Source organism: Citrus sinensis, chromosome 5 (genome assembly GCF_022201045.2).
Source record: "Citrus sinensis cultivar Valencia sweet orange chromosome 5, DVS_A1.0, whole genome shotgun sequence".
Taxonomy (NCBI): domain Eukaryota; kingdom Viridiplantae; phylum Streptophyta; class Magnoliopsida; order Sapindales; family Rutaceae; genus Citrus; species Citrus sinensis.
The window spans coordinates 11,506,572-11,526,340 of NC_068560.1; the positions used below are offsets into that span (position 1 = coordinate 11,506,572).

Sequence of the window (19,769 nt, forward strand, 5' to 3'; positions counted from 1 at the left end):
TGCAAAACAATATAATTTCAAGTGGAGTTCAGCAAAAAAAAAGTGTATTTTTCAAAAAATGCAAAAAAAAAATATGTGGTTAGTAGGGTGGATAATTGCCCTTTTACATTTGGGGGTAAAAAAATTATTTATATAATATTTTGTTAGTTTTCTTAATAGTTTGAAAACAGAAGTAGATAAATATAAAATAATATAATTTTGAGTGGAGTTCAATAAAAAAAAATTAAGAATGATGCATTTTGAAAAAGTGTGAAAAAATAGGTGGTTAGTAAATAATTGTCCAAAAAATATAATATAATGTAATACAATATAATACACAAAATTATATTAATTTAATATTATTCAAAATTTAATATGATATAATGTGATGCGACAAACGCAACCTAAACGCAACCATATTTACTGAAGATAGGATGAAGAGCGTCCACTCACATTCGTTGGATACGGTTTAATAATTTTAAATTTACTTGGGCCGGTTATACATGTATTGGGCTTTCTTGTCTCCGTTAAGTCTAGAGAGTGCGACCCATATGTCTCCTAGGGCTTTGGTGTGGCCCAATGATTCTTAACTGAGTTATCACTAGTTAACTGTAACTTTTTTAAAATTATAATTAACTCACATAATTAATTTAATTTTCCTGGTCATTGCATGATTAATGTACAACAGAAGGCTAGATCCTCATCCTTTGCTGCCATATTTCTTGTAAGAAAATAATAAAATCATTAGTTACCATGTGAATATCATTCAACTTTTATAAGGGGCTTGAACATCTCTAATATTCAAGTATGACTAAATATGCCAGTATAATTTTACAAAACACTAATTGTTAAAGATGTTGAGAAGAGAGACTATAGTTTTGGTCAAACGCATACACGAGCTCTCAATTCCTTGACCAAGATCTTGAATGCACAATTGCGACTCATATTAACTGGTTTTGCACTTGCAAGGTGTTATCAGATTTGCGTGTCTTGTCAACGAGACCAATAACAAGGGAGCTCATCGTCGCGGATCGTCCAAAATTCCAGGCATTTTGATGATGATAATGAAGAAGATGAAGCCTTTAATCCGCACACAAGCCCATCGATTGCTGAAAGAAAGGGGTGTGGTCTAGAAGGCAAACTGTTTGAGTGAGTATGGAGACCAGAGATAGCCATTTTAATTTATTTAAAAAAAAAAGAATGCTTATTTCACTATTGATGAATGATTAATTGAGTCCTCTAATTTGCCTTCTTCACATTTTACATCCGTTCAATATAATACCAAGTGGGGTGAGGAGACATGAGGAATCTTAGCCTTTTAATAAATCAACAATTTGTAACATGATTTTGATGTGGATCAAAGTGCATTATCAGCAATGTTTTTGCAATGTCTCCCTCCCACCAGCTTTCCAACTCACTATTGTAAATAGAATAATAATGATAATTAATGATCAATAAGCTACAAATTATGCAAATGCACGAGTGGCGTTGACATGCAAGAAAAGTCTTGCCACTTGTAGATAATCGTGTAAAACGTGTGTATGGTTATTTTAATGGTCAACTTTTGGATTGATGAATCAATTTAAATTTCCAGATACATCGTATGATTGCTTTGCAACTGCCAGGCAAGATCTGCAAATTATGTTCATCAATGCCTTTAAAAATGATTGTCAAGCAATAGAAGACAAGATTCCTATGCTTGGCTGTTACATGTTTTTCTATGGGATAGGAAAATGAAATGTGATCTGTTAATGCTATTTGATACAGTGCCTTTGTAACAGGGAGACATCTGGCACATTTTTCGCCACTTGATCTATGTCTACCATGTGAAGATCATAAAAAATTGCTTATGCTGCTCTTCCTTAATCTGTAGACAACTGGAATCTTGACAACTCCATGTACATATATTAAACTGTTGGCATCTGATTCTGCCGATGAATTGGCGCAAGTCCACAGACAGCGAGAGCATTTTTCGTTACCTAAAGGCTGTGAAGATTGAGTCTACAATGCATGTGAATCTTCTTAATTGGTATTATTCTATCAGATACCAAGAGACAATAGGAATCTGGACAACTTAATTTTTGATGTCTATTTTTTGCATTGCATTCAAGTCTCTGTTATTGGTTTTATGTGTCTACTACTTGATCCATAGTTTTTATAATAAGATTAAATTTTTATTCTTAATTTAAAGATTTAACCCATTTACAATTTGAATCATTCACTCCTGAGATTAAAACATAGAGTAAATAAAAAATAAAATGAAAAAATAAAGATATTCCAGAATATATCACATAATACTTTGAGTTTGTATTCAAAATTATATGATTAATGTGCAAGTATAATTCTCATTTACAAAATAGGTATAAACATTTTGTAATCTAATTGCTGAGGATGTTGAGAAGGGAGACTCGAGCTTTGATCAATCGCCTAGACAAGGATTCGAGTCCTTCTTCAAGATATTGAATGCTGGACTCCAATTCTTTAAGCTGGTTTTGCAAGCAAAAGATGTTATAAGATTTAATAGTCTTGTGATCAATGAGTGCAGCATCCACCTTCCCAAACTCATTAATGTCATTTTTGTCTTCTCGGCATGCTATTCTTTTGGGGCGGATTAGCTTTGAAACCAATGAGAAGCCGCTTAGCATTGATCCAGTCCTTCGGCCTGCGACAAGGGACAGTAAGGATTCAAATGCAGTGAAGGTGACCTCTTCAACCTCTTTCAACATGCTAACATGCTTCTCATTGAGCGGAGATAAACATTTATTTTCCATGCCTTTCAAGTTCCCCGAGGCCTTATGGATTGTCTTTTTCACTGCCTTCCTAGAGGCTAAGTACTTCTTAATCTCACTTGTAAGCTCAGTTTCATTGCCCTTTCGTCTGCGCAAAGCTGATTGGAGTCCCTGTACGGATTGCTTAGATTGCAGCAATGCATTCTGTGCAATGCTGCAAATATCCAAGATCCTCAAAGATCCATTCACCAGCTCATCAACCAAAATCCTGTTACTGACTTGGGATAAAGCTTGTTGAGTGAGGGGCAATTGAAGGATTTTGTCAACACAATCATGTAAATCCTGAAGGCCATTTATGATGTGGCCTATATTTGAAGCAGCTTGAGAAGACCTTAATCTGCTCAAAGTCTCTTCAATTTCTGAAGTGAATGGGTGTGATTTAGTCGGCAAACTGTGTGATCGAACATGGAAAGAGGCTGCCATTTTTCCCTTGCTCTGAATGAGAAAGCTACAAGTTGACTAATATTGCCTTCATTTGGTTACCATAAGCACATTATATATATCAAACAGATAAGGGGGACAAGAGGAATCTCATCCTCTTTTAAAATGTCAAATGGCGACATGATTTGGATCTTGATCTAAACATTAGATCAGCTATTTTTATGCATTGTCTTCTCCCACTAGCTTGTTAGCTTATTTTTAAAGCTTCAAAATCGCACTCAAGTATATATCTTGATCACTTAAGTTAATAATGATCTGTAGAAGTTGTTGCCTCCGCAGCCATATAAAAAATTGTTCCCTGTAGAAAGAACAAGATTCTCGTAATTTATTAATTTAATGAAGAAATGAACATTAAAATAAAGGGCTATCCTCAATATGTTATCCTGTTATGCTATTTAAAAAAAAAAGCATGAACACTGATATATATATATATATAAATCGAGTATAATAGTTTATGTAAGAGATGCGTGCACAGACGTTGCCTCCAAGATCATGACTACAAGAAAAAGAGTAATTTCGGTGGGCAAATATCATTTGCGAATACACAAAAGTCATTAGAAAAACTCATTTTCGAGCGAGACATGCCGTCGACAATCATCGTACTAAGTTTATAAAAAATAACATGGAATCATCAAAGGAAAAAATTATTTCCGAGCCGTTGAAAATGAAATTAAACACCCTAAAAAATAAGATAGGATAAACCTAGTCATTTTTTTTTCCAACCATAACTAGCTGTTCAGCCTCTGTTTAAAGCTTCAAAATCGCACCCAAGTGTATATCTTGATCACGTTAGTTAATAATGATCTGTAAAAAATTTTCCCTCTGCAACAATACAAGAAAGGGCATTCCAGTTTAGATTTGGTTCCCTGTAGAAAGAACATGATTCTGCAACGCTCGTGCATTCTTGTAGTTTATTAATTTAATTAAGAAACGAAAATTAAAATAAAGGGCTATGCTCAATATTATCATATTATGCTAATTAAAATATAAAAAAATCATGCATAATAATTTGTATAGCTAGTTGCACAGACATTGCCTACAAGAGAAAAACAGAGCCAGCTGGATCGACAAGACGCTTCACTTTCGTACAAAAACATTGAATAGCAGAAAAGATTCATAAATTGGAAAAAATTTGAAATGCATGGAGGATAAACATGTCCCATCTTCTTCCAGCCAGGACAAAGTGGGTTGTGCTTAAAATTTTACTTGAGGTGGAAGTAACCGGTCTTGAATATTCTCTAAAATTGATGCAGTTCTTCATCTCCAGGCGAAAGTCATCATCAAAACTGAAGTTTTAGTATATGAACAGGAGGGAAGGCAAGATCAACAAACATGACTCTATAATATCAGAAAATTTTAATGAGGTTTGTAAGTAACGTGCTGCAGTATTTGATTGTTTCCCTAACGGGCAAACAAAAAGCACCTTGAGGGCCTGTTCGGTACCATTTTAAAGAGATTTTTTTCATTTTTGTTTTTAGAGTTTAGATATAATACATGTTTGGTGGGTGGGCTGAATTCAAAAAATAAATTGTAAAACAAATAATTCAAATTTGCATTTACAGTTATAAAACAGAGAACGTCTTCAACACGTTCTCAATGAATCACAAAACTAAATTCTAAAATACATTCCAAAACAAAACCAGATCAAAATTCACAGTTCTTTCTCTCCATGATGTTACTCTTCTTCCACCACAATTCACCGTCATAGCTCTCTCTCTCTCTCCGCGAGAGATCTCCAACCAAAATCGGCTTCTGCTGTTGTTGCGTCTCGACTGGTGGTGGTGCTGCTGCTTCGTCTCCGTTCTACTGCGGCCATGATGGATCGACTGCTGCTGCTGCGTCACCGTCTCGATTTGGTGGCGGCGGTGGTGCTGCGTCTACTCAGCTTCGGCAATAATGGATCGGCTGCTGCTGCTACATCTTTGTTGAGGATCGACTGAAGCTGCTACTGCCGTTGCGTATCTGCTCCGTCTCGACTGGTGGTGGTGATGGTCGTGCTGCGTCTCTGCTCTGCTTCGGGGAGGGTTTAATTTCATTTTCTGCTGAACCGATTGAACCTATTTTTCATTTTGTCCGATTGCTTGAAGCATACCGAGTCAATTTCGCCATTTAATTGGGTGAACAAAACAAAAAAAATTATTTTTATGGATTTGTTGGTAATTTTCAATAGGAATGGCTAAAAATGGATTCAAATCAACCCAATCAGATTAGTGATTGGATTGGAAAAAATTCATTCGAACTCAATCCAAACATATAACCTAATCTAATTTGACTCAAATATGTTCGGATCGGATGAGCAAAAAAATCGGGTTGAGTTCGATTTTGATCGGATTTAGATTAAAAGCGGTTCGGATTGGAAAATGAAAAATTTATGCCCATCTTTGGAAAACATTATATATATATATATATATTAGTTTTTTGGTCCACGATATTAAAATGCGGGAAAAGTTCTAGAAAGCTTAAAGCCATGGGGTTTTAAAAGTTTATAACTCGAAGGACTTAAATCGAACGGTTTATGCATTTTTCCGGACGTTCCCGTATTTTAAAATTCTGGACTAGAATATAAAAATGTTCCAGTCCATAATATTAAAGTTCGGGAACATCCGGGAAAACGTATAAATCGTGCAGTTTAAACGCTTCAAGTTGTAAGCCTTTAAAATTCTGGACTGGAACATTTATATATATATATATATATATATATTTATAAGCCCTCCAACTAGGGTTTCTTCTTCGCAGACTCAGGCGGCAAGTAGGCAGGCAGAGCTTCAATCGTGAACAATGGTGAAGGGCAGGCAAGGCGAGCGCGTCAAACTCTATGTTTGAGGAACAATTCTGGGATACAAAAGGTCAAAATCAAACCAGTATCCAAACACATCATTGATTCAGATCAAGGGAGTGAACATAAAGGAAGAGATGGCGTGGTACTGAGGCAAGCGTTTGGCTTACATTTGCAAGGCCAAGACTAAGAAGAATGGGACACACTATCGTTGCATTTGGGGGAAAGTTGCCAGATCTCACAGTAACAGCGGCATCGTTCGCGCCAAGTTCAAGTCCAATCTCCTTCCCAAATCCATGGGAGATAGAGTTAGGGTTTTCATGTATCCCAACAACATATGAGCAACATGGTTCGAATAGCTACTAGATCCAAAAGTAAGGTACCTTCTGAATTTGTGATTTATTCACTTAAGAGTTATGTTTCAAGATTTTGGACTCGAGAGTTATACTGGCTAGCGTGTTGGCTTTTACTTCTGTTCAATTAGTGTGGATTTTGGAACATTAATTTTAATGTTTATGCTTAGTTTTTTTTTTAAATTTTCTTATCATGTATCAAATTACTTTATCAAACAAAAAAAATATTTCTATATATATATAATGAAGAAATATTCCTAAACAGTTGAACAAAAATTTTGCAATTTACATCAAAATTAGTGAGATGTAAGTGTGGAGAAATACCATTAGTTATTTTTTTTTCAAATTATAGCTTTCTTTACTATTAGGTTTCTTTATCATCAGCTATTGAACATTAAAATTTTACAATTTATATATGATAATAATCACAATATGAAGAAATACCATCAAAATTTCAAAACACAAAACTCGGGTTGCTGAGTTGGAGAATTTAGGTTTCTGGGTTGGAGTGGAGCTTGGAGGCGAGGAACTTGGTGATGGACGGTTGCAGCAGATCAAGTGGTTGCATCTGTAAATGATCGGTGGTGGCTGTGCTACGTCCGTCAGCGTGGGTTTGCTTTTGGATTGAAACCCAATCTGTGGAACCTGATCGTGGGGGAAACCCGATTTATGAACACTAAATAGTGAAGATTGGAGGAGAATAGAGTGGGTTGTGAGGATTGAAGAGTGAATATTGGAGAAGAATCGAAGAAGAGTGAGAGCATGAGGTTGTAAAGTGTGAGTGAAGGTTGTGCTATGTGATTGCATGTGTGTATGTGTGTGTGTTTCACTCAAATCATGATTTTGCTTTTTATTTCTTTCTTTTTTAGCCAAATCTGATCGAATTTTTGGATCAAATCGGGTTTCACCTGATCAGATCACATTCCGATCCCATTGGCTAAAATGAATCCGATCGGGTTGGGTTAATCACCCGATCCGATCCAAACCTGACATTTTTCAAATTGGGTTGGCCCAGGTCGGATTCGGTCGGGTTATTTGTCCATCCCTAATTTTCACATAGATTGACTATTATATTTCTTATTATTTGTTAGTAGTACATGATATCTATATATGTTTATATACATATATAGAACATAAGTAAGATTAACACGCATAATATAAATTATATAGTTAACATTATATTAATATATGATACTTGTCTATATAATTAATAATAAATTTATACCTAATAATAATATTGATACCAATTAAGAATTTATATCAACTTTAAAAAAATTTTAAAATTAACAATTTTTGGGCAAATTAACAGTTCTTAAAAAAAAGAATGAAAATATATTCGACTAGGTGGAGTTGTTTAATGTGAAATCATATTTATGGTAGTTTGTGTATGTATTAGTTAAACAATTACTTTTTAAATTATAAGTATGACGTAAATATTTTAGTAAAAACTATTTTTAAAAATGGTATTGGCAAACACATACTCACTATTTTTATCTTTCTCAATTGTGTCTACCGAATACTTATTACTGTTTTTAGTTTTTAAATATAGGATACAACAAATAATACCATACTATATTTAAATTTGAAATACAGCAACTACAAAATACCATTTTCATTATCATTTTTGTTTTCAGAAAAAATAATACTGAATCGGGCCTTAATTACCTTAATAAGCATAAAGCATTTATGTCTATCATAGTAGTTTAACTCCACTTTGATCAACCTCTCAGCCTAGTATAAGCTGCTGAATAAAATCCCATGTCACCTCAAACTTTATTTTGAAACTTCAAAATCTTGCGTGTACACCACAACTCTAAAATTTGCAGCTTGTTTTGCACATCTTCAAATTTCCAGTATGAGTAGTTGACATGACTCTCCTCGACCCTTCTGTTGGATCTGAGATGAATACTGCAGTAATCACTGTATTATTTGTTTTGCGCTTGTATCTAAAGCTTATAACATGACTCAATCCATGAATATCTGTAAAACTGGCCTAAGGTCTCCACTATAAATGTATAAAGAGACTCTAGGCCTCATCCAAATATATATATATATATTCAAAATGTGATGTTTTACATCTGACTACATATACGTATATGTTAAATCTATACAAATGAACATAAACGTGCTCAAAATGCAGGTCATATAGCAATGTGTGTCATGGCCAATCTTCAATTGATTAAAACATAAACTACATGAAATCCTATAGAAACCTAAGAGAAATGGGGTAAATAAGAAAATAGTGAGCTTTCAGCTCAACGAGTGGACATAATTTGTATACAAAAATAAAGTAACGTTTATACATGAAAAACTACACCAAATAGTACCTAAAGGAAATAATTGCCATAATCGCCAGGATCATCATCTCCTGAGTAGATCCAAAAAGAAAAAACTTTCATACCTAATGCAATTAACACCATTGCATGCCTAGCACCTAACGGGGAGGGTACACATTTGTAACTTGCAATCACATCTCATGACTCAATCAATCATATAATGTATATGCATATAATCATAACACGATATTAAATCAAACTATCAAACATAAATACTTCACGGAATACATAATAGTAATAATATAAATCCACTTGCAAATCCTAACTCAATTACTATTTTGTTAGGGCTCCTATTGATTCCTAGGATTTCTTGGGTTCAAAAATTAATTGTTGGAACTAATATAAGAACATATACATATTATGAAAATTGTAATATAATTGCTGAAATTTCATAAATCTATTATCCATTAATTCATTTGATATAAATCTAGCCACCCAATCTATTTCTTGTCACATTTCCCCTCAATTCCTTTTTTCAACTTCTTTTTCTCTCTCAGCTTCTTAATTTCTTTTCTCCTTTTCCCTTCCTTTTTCTCTATTTCTTTTATTTTCTCCTTTCTATTTTCTCTTTTCTTTTCTTTCTTTCTCTTGTTTTCTTTTAATTTCTCTGTCTCCGCTTGGCTTTCGTTGTAAATGAATCAATTAGCAAGTAGCTCTCAATTTTCACACACATATATGCAGTGATTCAAGCAAGCAAGTGAAGATGCAAGAGACCTTAATGAAGCAAGCAGTAAGCCGCTTTCAACTTAATAATCCACATGTGGCTTTTTAAGACACAGGCAGGTGCAAGATAGTAGTATAGTTATTTTCCAGATTATTCTACTATTGTTGTTCTGTTTCTTAGCTTAGTATGTATAGTTCAGAGGCTAGCTATATTGCTACATATATAGTTTGGAACTAATGGAATAAAGGCATGGAAGATGCTTCTGCAATATTTCCTCTTTCTTTTCTTCTATCTCAGTTTCTTTTCTTGGTGATAATTTCTACATATCACATATTTATTTGATCTACAAATAATGTTAAACAATAATTGCTAGTGGTATCTTTCGAATAGATTTATACAAAAAAATGTCTCCCAAGTGTCATCCATAAAATTGTAACAAATAAGACAATTAACAAAGGTTCTAGTTAATCCAATGTATAGTAAAACCTCTCTATAATCATAATGTTTGTATCAAACTAATTTTATGACTATGGGAAGGTTATAACTTAATCGAGGTGTAGTTACATAATTAGTTATCCTTAGTTTAAGTGATATAAAGTGTATATATATGCTACATTGCTAATTAATTACTACAGCATGTTAAATCTAATGTATGGATATTGATAAAAAAGGTAAATATAGTTTTAAAAATCTAGTAATTCTATATAGTGTTAGGAATATGCTAAATCATCTTAAAAGTCTACAAAATAAACCATTGTCTCAAACAACTTTAGAAAAATATTTTATTCTATTTTAAAACTTTAATAGAATATAACATATATTCTATAATATGATTATCACTATACATTGCTTCATAACTATTAATTTTAATTCTTATGACTAGAATGATAAATTGGGATTGGAGAAGCTAAGCGGAATGTAACACCCGTTCCTCATTTGTTTGAATTTACTTGTGCTTATATATTTATTTGCTTATTTTTGTTTGTGTTAATTTATTTTAATTACAGTTATTTGAGATAAGGTATCATATTTTTCTTTAAAATTAAATTATAAAGGATTATCTATCTTTATCGTATAATATATTTTTATAAGGGCATGAGTTTTTATAAAACTTAAACTCTTCCTATCTCCCTACGATTTAAAACTCTTCAACCAAATAAATGTATAAAAAAAAAGAAGTTCTAGGATTTGATTTTATGTACTTTTGAAAGAAGTTTTGAGGTATTTGTCCTTCTTTAATACATACTTTCCAGTACAATTTTATGTATTTGATGATGAATGCATGCATTGCTCTCTTTATCATGAATGACTAGTTAGGCATTATGAGGCATGAACATTGTTATTTGATTACTATTTTTTTCCTTTAATTTGATTTAATTTCTACACATCCATAAATTAAAGTAGACATCCTAAGGTTTTCAATGAAGTATTTTGTGTAAAGAGATCCAAGTAACCAGTTTGTTGTGATTTTTGGATTAGAACAGTGGTGCTGGAAAATTCTGATTTTCAGCAGCATGTCTGATTTTGCCGATTTTTCTGACTAAGTAAATGATCTCTGAAAATTATCATGATTTTTTTTAATTCTCATTAGACTACTTATAAAAATTATTAAAAATCGTTATGTTAGGCTGTTGCAATTTTGGAGACTGCTTTCTAAAATTACAATGGCCAATGCTAAAATGGTTTTTAGTCTATTAAAAGGCTTTAAAAAGACCTATAAAAATTATATTCATATAACATTATGAGTCCTCTATGATTTATTTTATTTGACTAATTTTTATTGAGTTAACATTGATTTATGAATTTTTGAATTGCAAAACACAAACCTGAAAGGTTTTGGACAAGTTTGCTGGTCTTTTAATATAAATTTGTTTAAAATAGTTTCCATCTTCAAGAACTCTAAAAATTTAATGTGCTATTTTTTAATGTTTCTACCATTTTAAAATCAAGTGACCTAATTTTTATGAGTTTTTATTAAATATTTTAGCAATTTTCTAATTTAGCAACCTTTGTTTTTATCACTATTGAATAGTAAGGATATTTGCATGTAAAATTCTTTTTGCAATATGTTTATGAATTTTGTTCATTTTTTTGAATTTTTATATGAAATGCTACACATGTTTATGGATTCTTTTTTTTTTTTAATTTTCACAGTTTTCCAACATATGATTTGTTAGCCTAAAGGGCTACACATAATGTAATTTTGATGATAACAAACATGTGTCTTAGGTGATTTAATAAATATTGTATTTCACATTTTCACTAGTTTTTCAAGGATAATATTTATGCAAGTGAATCAAGTGAAATCAAGTTGTAGACACTCAACGGATAACAGCGAAATTAAGAATAAAGTTTAGAGCTCAACGGATAAATTATTGCGATAAATTCTTGTAAAGCCGGTATGATTTAATTGATGCATGATTTAACATTTGAAAAGCTCAAGAGATTAATTTTAATAATTACTTTTCATAAACTAAAAGGTTTTATTTTTATAAGATAGAGTATTTTGTGGATTTGAGTAATTTGGACTTAAATGAAAAGTTTTACAATTTTTGAATTTAATAAGTATTATTTTGAATTCCAGAGTTGGACCTTTTTGCAAACATTTGAAATGTTTTGGGCCATACTATAATTTATGAATGTTTGAGGACCCAAATGTAATCCAAACATTTAAAATCCAAAATTGGACAGAGAGTGAGCGGCTAACCACCTGAGGCTAGAAGCATGCCGCCTAAGGAAAATCTCATATTTTCAAATTTTGGACTAAAGTGAGATTTTGAGACCTTTGAAAACTATGGGTTTTATGCTAAATTTTGAAAAGGATTTTTTTGAAGGTGTGATCGGATTCTTACTCTGTTTGACCGCCAGTAGGATGAGATTATGTTTAGTGTATGCATGTGTGCTAGATTTTAATCTTGTCCTAAAGAGTCACACTTGCTCGCCGTTAAACGAATTTTTCGATATTTGATCGGCACCATCAATCTTGGCCTTTGATATCCTAGGGGAACTCATATTGATTTAATTTGAATGCCGACTTTACCGGATATAAGGTTGATAGAAAAAGTACTAGTGGAACATGTCCCTTTTTGGATCATTCAATTGTCTCTTGGTTTAGTAAGAAACAAAATACGGTTGCAGTTTCAACCACCGAGGTAGAATATATTGCCGTAGGTAGTTTTGTGCACAAGCCCTTTAGATGAAACAAACCTTTAGAGACTATGGTATTAATCTTGATCAAATACCTATCTTATGTGACAATACTAGTGCTATCAATCTATCCAAGAATCCCATTCAACATTCTAGAACCAAGCATATAAAAATTAGACATCATTTTCTTAGAAATCATGTTAAAAAATGAGATATTGTGATTAAGTTTGTTTCTACTAAAAATCAACTTGCGGATATCTTTACAAAACCCCTTAGTGAAGAGCAATTTATAAAGATGAGACATGAGCTTGGAATGATGAATGTTGCATCTTGAATTATGATTTGTTGATTAAGTTGATATGTTTGCTCTTGTATGTATTTATCTTTCATGTATTAAATAGATTATTGAAAAGTTTTGAATCTCAAAATGATTTAAAATTCATCAATTTTTAAGCAAAAAATAAATAGGTATGTATAATACAAGTCTAAGAGTAGGGGTGGGCAAAATCGGGTTCAGGTCGGGTTCGGGTCAATCCGATCGGGTTTCGGGTTGGGGAAATATTGATCCGAATACAACCCTAACTTACAACCCAACCCGACTCGACCCGATTCGATATATGTTCGGATCAGTTCGGATCGGGTCAAAAAATCGGGTTGATTTTGGGTCTTGGAACAATAGAATGCAGTTCGGGTCGAATCTTGGAGCAGCAAAATGCAGATCGGGTTTTGGAGCAGCAGCAAAATGCAGATCGGATTCGGGTCTTGGAGCAGCAGCAAAAAACAGATCGGATTCGGGTCTTGGAGCAACAAAATTCAGATTGGGGGGGTGACACTTGGCACTTGGATACAAATCAGTGGCCACAGACGTGCAGCAGTAGACGAGATGACGCACACTCGCGCAGCAGTAGACGGGATGACGAACACTCGCGCAACAACAGTAATCGTGGACCAGCGAACTCGCAGCAACGTCGAGCAGCAGTGAGCACATAGGCGGATGCTTCTTGAGGTGTGGACTCCATTGCTGACTTGCTGTTGGCCATTGGGTGCGGTCCGTGGATGTGTTTTGTGCGCAACAGCAGCCTTGTGTTTGTGTGTTTGTTCTGTGAATGAATCTGTGATTTGTGTTGTGTTTGTGTGACTGTGTGTGCAGCAGCGTATGTGTGTGTGGTTGTGTGCTGTGTGCAGTGTTAGCTTAGGTTTTTTTTTTTTTTTTAGGAACCCGATCGGGTATTCGGATCGGGTCGGCTTTGACCCGAACCGATCACAACCTAATCGGGTTTGTAAATTTCAATCCGATCGGGTTTCAATCCCGACCCGAACCGACCCGAACCCGAAATTTATCGGGTCGGGTCGGGTCAGGTCGGGTAAAATGCCCACCCATATCTAAGAGCTTACCAAATTTAAAAAATATTTTCAGAAGCTTAACCGGTATACTATTTCTAATCAACTGGAAAGCCGAATTCAATCTGACCCTTACTGAACTCAACTGGATAGCGGGTTATGAAATTCGAAAAACCAGATTCGTGTTTGCTCTTTGCTGGACTCAACCGGATAGCCGGTTATGAAATCTGGAAAACCAGATTCGCGTTCTTTACTTGCTGCACACAACCGGTTAACCGGTTAGGAAAATCTGGTTAGCCGAATTCGTGTGTTTATAACCTATTCATCTTCTCCTTCCTCTTTCGGTAAACCGGATCTTCCTCTCTCTCTAAAATCATTTCATCCTGAAATGACCCGTCCCGCACCCCCAGGGCAAGTCTATCTAAACTCGTGTAATCGAATCAATAATAATTATGATATCTAAGAATTCTATCAAAAATTCGACAGAATCTCCCCTATAAATAAAACATCCCTAAACCTGCAATTTACAAAACAATACTCCCAAAATAATTCAATATCCATCCACCCTTCATAACCAACTTCTCAAGTCAACATACCAAATATCACCCAAATCATTCTAATATTAAAATACAACGGTTATCCTTAATTAAAAAATATAACAAATAAATACAATTCGCAAAATCCCAAATACCAAAATATTAAATCTACGACTCTTAGCACCATCACGTGGCCACAATTTCAAATCTAACTATCGTTGCTGGGTCGACTGATGTACCTGCAAATCTCCTGTTGGGGGGGGGGGGAATAAAATAAAAACGGGGTGAGTATAAAACTCAGTGAGCTCAGTGAGTGGATAGTAGTTTTTGAAAAATAAATTTATTTAAAATGATTTAATCTTTCTCAAATCAATTTCATCAAAATATCATAAGAACTTATATAAACATATTCAATTCCAATCAGTCACTGAAATAACTATATTATATAAATCTGCATAAAATCAATGAAATCATAATACTTATAATATCAAATACTGAATACCAAAAACTATCATCAAACAAGTACCCAGGGGAATGATCTCATCATATCCGGACCTCGACGGACGGGCAATCAGGGAACCATCATGCCCCAGAGCTACAACGGATAGACGGGGAAATCTCATCTCATATCTCATGTATCTCAACATCTGTATCTCTGTAATCATCATACTGCATGCATAAGCCCCCAAAAGGCAAAAACGCCCAAACACAAGGCCCAAAGCCTCTATGTGTGTTTAGACGGGCCCCAAAGGCCTCTATCTCATCTCATCTGTATCTCTGTATTCATCTCGTATTATCTGTATCTGGAGGGGAAGGGTATTATCCAATGATTTTCCAAACAACATTTTATACACATGTACATAAACATATAATCACATCTGAAATCTCATTTTCTTTTTATTCAACATATTTCAAAATCCACTCAATTCTAATATCATGCATTTACTCAAAAACGATAACAAAATCATTCATTAAACTCATTCTTAATAACAATAAATATCAACACATAGATAAAAATCAATTTTCTAGAAAATCATTAAATCGAAGCATCAAATACTTATTTATCAAAACATACTGCATTGTATTATAAAATCAGCATATACTATGAAAATAGGTTTTGTATATTCCACTCACAGTGACGAAGTCCAGACTCGGTATCAACAACGTCCGCAGGTTGATTCTTGTTTGCGGATCCTCCTAATCAAGGAAACTACATAATCATTCTCCGTAAATTTGAAATACAACTAATTTTACATAATAATTCTTGAAAAGAATATCTATCAACAATAAACTATTCCTGCATGCACAAAATTACCAAAATACCCCTACATGCCAAAATTACCAAAATGCCCCCAACATCATTATTTTACCAAAATTATCCTCAGAATCTTCAATTACTAAATTGTCCTCAATTCAAATCACGAAATTACCACAATGTCAGAAATTACGAAATTACCCTCGGAGCGCAAAATTACTAAAATGTCCTTAACAACTTAAATTACCAAATTACCCTAGAAATCTCAAATTACCTCACTACCCTAATCTAAAATTACCAAATTATCCACTGATTCCACAAATTACAAATTCACCCTAAAGTTTTATGAATTTACCGAATTGCCCCTGCCGATCAACGGTGACTGGACTTCAGTCAACGACGACGGGAAGCTTAGGTCTGATAGTTCAGACCTCGGTGAGTCCAACGGTGTCAGCGGTGACCTCCCACATGCGGCGATGGCGGCGGATCGTGCTCCCAAAGCCGCGAGCTTTCCAAGTGGACGATTGTCGACAATCCGGCTGTTTCAGGTGACAAGGTTGGTCGGAAAATGATGCTGGTGATGTGAGGAGTAGAACCCAGCTAGAGGTGTGCCCAAACTTCGGCGAAATCGACGGCGATGGCGATGGGTTTTTGGCTGTGAATTTTTGAGCTTCAAACGGCGGTGTTCTAATCATTTTCCGGCAACGAGGATGGTTGAGTTATGACGGCAGGCTTCCAAGCTTTAGATCGGTACCAAGCTCGGCCGGTGAGGTGGCTGAAATCGCGAGATCCGTTCGGGTCAAGGTCACGGGTCGGGTCAGATTCGCGGGCAAACCGGATCAATCTCTCTCTCTCCTTCTCTCTCACGTGCCCCTCTTTCTTTCCTTTTTTGGAAACCAGCTTCCCACTTTCCATTTATAGAAACTAGCTTTTTTTTTTTTTTGCACTTAAGCTTAATACAAATTAAGCTAATACCGGATCCGTGACGAAAATAAAATCCGACTACCCGAGCTTTTAATCGCGCTCAATCTATCTAGATTTAATGTTGTGACAATTTTAAAATTAATATCGAAGAGGAAAAATCAAATCATAGACATAATTAGGAAAAATCAAAGTGCATATGTTACACATCCTCTCTATTTCTCACTCCAAAATCCATCATCTTCATCCATTTTTTACATCAAACCAATTCACGAAAATCATTCCCCATCATTCCTTGTGTCAAAAATCATCCTTCAAATTCATTTCCATCACTTAAATCACTAGATCCCAAATCAAACCTAGTTTTTCAACCGAATTTTCTCTCTCTAAATTACTTCATCTTAAGCCAATTTCCACCCCCCCCGATTGTATTTCACCGAGATGAAAGAAAACCGAATTGAACCCAAATATCCCTTTTCAACCTCATTATAATCCGTTTTATTGCTTTATTTATCATCAAATCACTCTATATTATCATGTCAAGTTCAAGGCCAGTTAGAGGAAAAGGAAAATAACTGGTTCAACAAGCCAAACAACCACGGCAAGGAGGGGCTCTTCCAATCAGTCCACCTTTGAGTCTACACATTTTCTGGCCAAGCATTTAGTCAAACAATTTCATCACAATTTCATGACCCGTGGGTACTTCTTATATTTTTTGTTTTAACGAATTAGCTTCATAGTCTTAGTATTAGTAATAGAAATTTGTTTTAATTGTTGGAAGAAGTTGGTTGGATTAATACTCTAGTGATTAAGAAGAATGTGTCTCCTGACTTGGTGAAAGTATTTTACTCAAATATGGATACTTCCGTGGAGAAAGAGAATTAAGTAATCACCAATGTTGGAGGAGTTTCAATTGAATTTGATGATTCGGAGTTGAATTCCATCCTAGGAACCTCTAATATTAGCTTAGAAATTTTTTCTCTTATGAAATCTCCCAATATTGATGATTATGTTCATATTGATGCTGTTAAGAAATACGTCGTCGTATTGATCTTTCTGATGATGATTGTAATATTCATTTTCGAACTCAATGTCTTTGTCTTCAAACTCGGATATCACTTTGTTTTATTTAGACCATTGTGTTTCGTAGGTCAAGACATTTAGATGAGGTTTCCCATATGGATGTTGCCTTGATTGATTGCATCCTTAGACGTCGTTCGATCAACTTAGGGTACTCATTATTCGAACTATGCTTTTTATACATAAGTTGATTACTCGTTCCCTTCTGTATGGTCATTTTATCATCCAAATCCTTAAACATTTTGGGGTACCTATCCATGAACCATCGTGTAAGCCTTCTAAGAGTATCGGGGATGAAGCTGTAAGTGCCTTAGGATTTGAGTGACGTAATGGAGCTTGAGTAAAATTTACTGACAATAAGTACACTTTTCTTATTCCGAGTGATGATCAGCCACTTAATGATGTAGTCCCAATCGTTCAACTACTTGATTTTTCGCTTCCATTTTAGGGCCAGCGTCGACGTTGAGACCGTCCAGTGTCTGCCTCTACACCTGCTTTACCTCCTCCAGAGCCTTCTGCCTCTGAAGAGGTTACTCTTTAGCAGCTTATGGATGAGGTGAGGACTCTCTTTGTACGACAGACTGATTTTCAGCAGCACATTCTTGAGGAGCACCAGCGCCTCTCATAGCAGCATGAACAACTAATTCATGGACAATGCCTCCTCTTTGAGTACTTTGGCATTCCATATTTGTTTCCACCCTGATCACCACCATCCTCACCACCTCAGTAGTCTCTTATGTTTGTATTTGGACACACTAACATTTACTGCTTTATGTTCTTTTATTTTCTTCCATTTTGATAATATGGATGTTTGTTATGATTTTGGATTATGTGTATTTGATATGATTGATTATGTTTTTCACTTATGTTTTGGATCATGTAGAACTAATGTGCTTGCCTTGAGATTTTGATAATCGATAGAGGGAGCTTTTTACTCTTTTTGATGTTGAAGGGAGAGATATGATATGTAAAAAAAAATTATTTATTATGAAATATATTCATTTGCATTTATGCAGGGGGAGTCTTTTTTATCTTTTTCAATTTTTTTTTCATCTTGCATTGATTAAGGGGGAGTTTGTCATAACTAAATAAAATTTTTATAATGTGTTTTGTCATCATAAAAAAGGGGGAGATTATTAGCCTATATGGCTATAGAATATTGATTTTGATAATAACTAACCACATGTTTTAGATAAAATAAAGGATTACACATTATGCTTTTAATATAAGAAAATGATTTTACGAAATTAGTTATTTTTCAGGATGTGGACTAAAATGAAAAAAGACTAATTTTATTAAGAATTGTTTTGAATTCTGAATTTGGACCTATTTGCAAATATTTAAAACATTTTAGGCTATACTATAATTTTCACATATTTGGGCCATATCATAATTGAAGAAAGTTTTGAGAATGACAATAATTATTTAAAAATTCTAAAATTGGACTTTTTTACAAAGTTTTATGACGTTTTGGGCCATAACATAATTTTATAAAGGCTTAGGACAAAACTGTAATTTTTGGAAACATAGTCACTGTAGCAAGCGGGTAACCAGATTGAAGAAAGCAGCAAACCGGTTATGGGTAGAAACTCACTGAAATAAAAGCGGCTAACCAGATTCATAAAAGCGGCAAGCCGGTTATCACCAGAAAGTCAATAACGAATAGTTTTCTTCTTCAACTATAAATTGGCTTAAATCAAACTCATTTAGGATGATGCAACCATTAATATTTTGAGCATTTCTGTGCAAATCTAAAAGCATAAACTCTGTGTATTCATTTTATTTATTCACACATATTAAGCTTTCATTTGTAGTCAACCACATTGTATGAGAGAAATTTTTGTAAAATTAAATTGAGAGGTTATAAGTGTTGGGATACACTTAGGTTAAGGGATTGGGGATAATCTCTTGTTGTAAAGGTTCATTAATACCCTGGAAGTCAATTGTAAGCTTTTGAATCCTTGGAAAGTTTGGATAATGAAATCTTCAAACTTGTTGTGCTTGGAGGCGTGGATGTAGGCGGGGATTGCCGAACCACATAAAAATCCTTGTGTTTGTTTTCTCTTCCTTTACTTTTTTATTTTTGTGATTTATTGAATTTATTATTTTTGATTCCATTAAGAATTAAGTTGAATTATTGTGGTTTGCTCA

The 19,769-nt window shown here is 34.2% G+C and overlaps 1 protein-coding gene and 1 pseudogene across 1 annotated transcript; one reads left to right on the forward strand and one right to left on the reverse strand.

Moving 5' to 3' along the window:
- Nucleotides 1–2,357: 2,357 nt before the first annotated feature.
- Nucleotides 2,358–3,191, reverse strand: LOC102610543 (uncharacterized). Its single transcript, XM_006491835.2, has one exon. The coding sequence runs from the start codon at nt 3,189–3,191 to the stop codon at nt 2,358–2,360; it is 834 nt and encodes a 277-aa protein (XP_006491898.2).
- Nucleotides 3,192–5,972: 2,781 nt separating this feature from the next.
- Nucleotides 5,973–9,596, forward strand: LOC102623308 (60S ribosomal protein L35a-1-like; annotated as a pseudogene).
- The last annotated feature ends 10,173 nt before the right edge of the window (nt 9,597–19,769 follow it).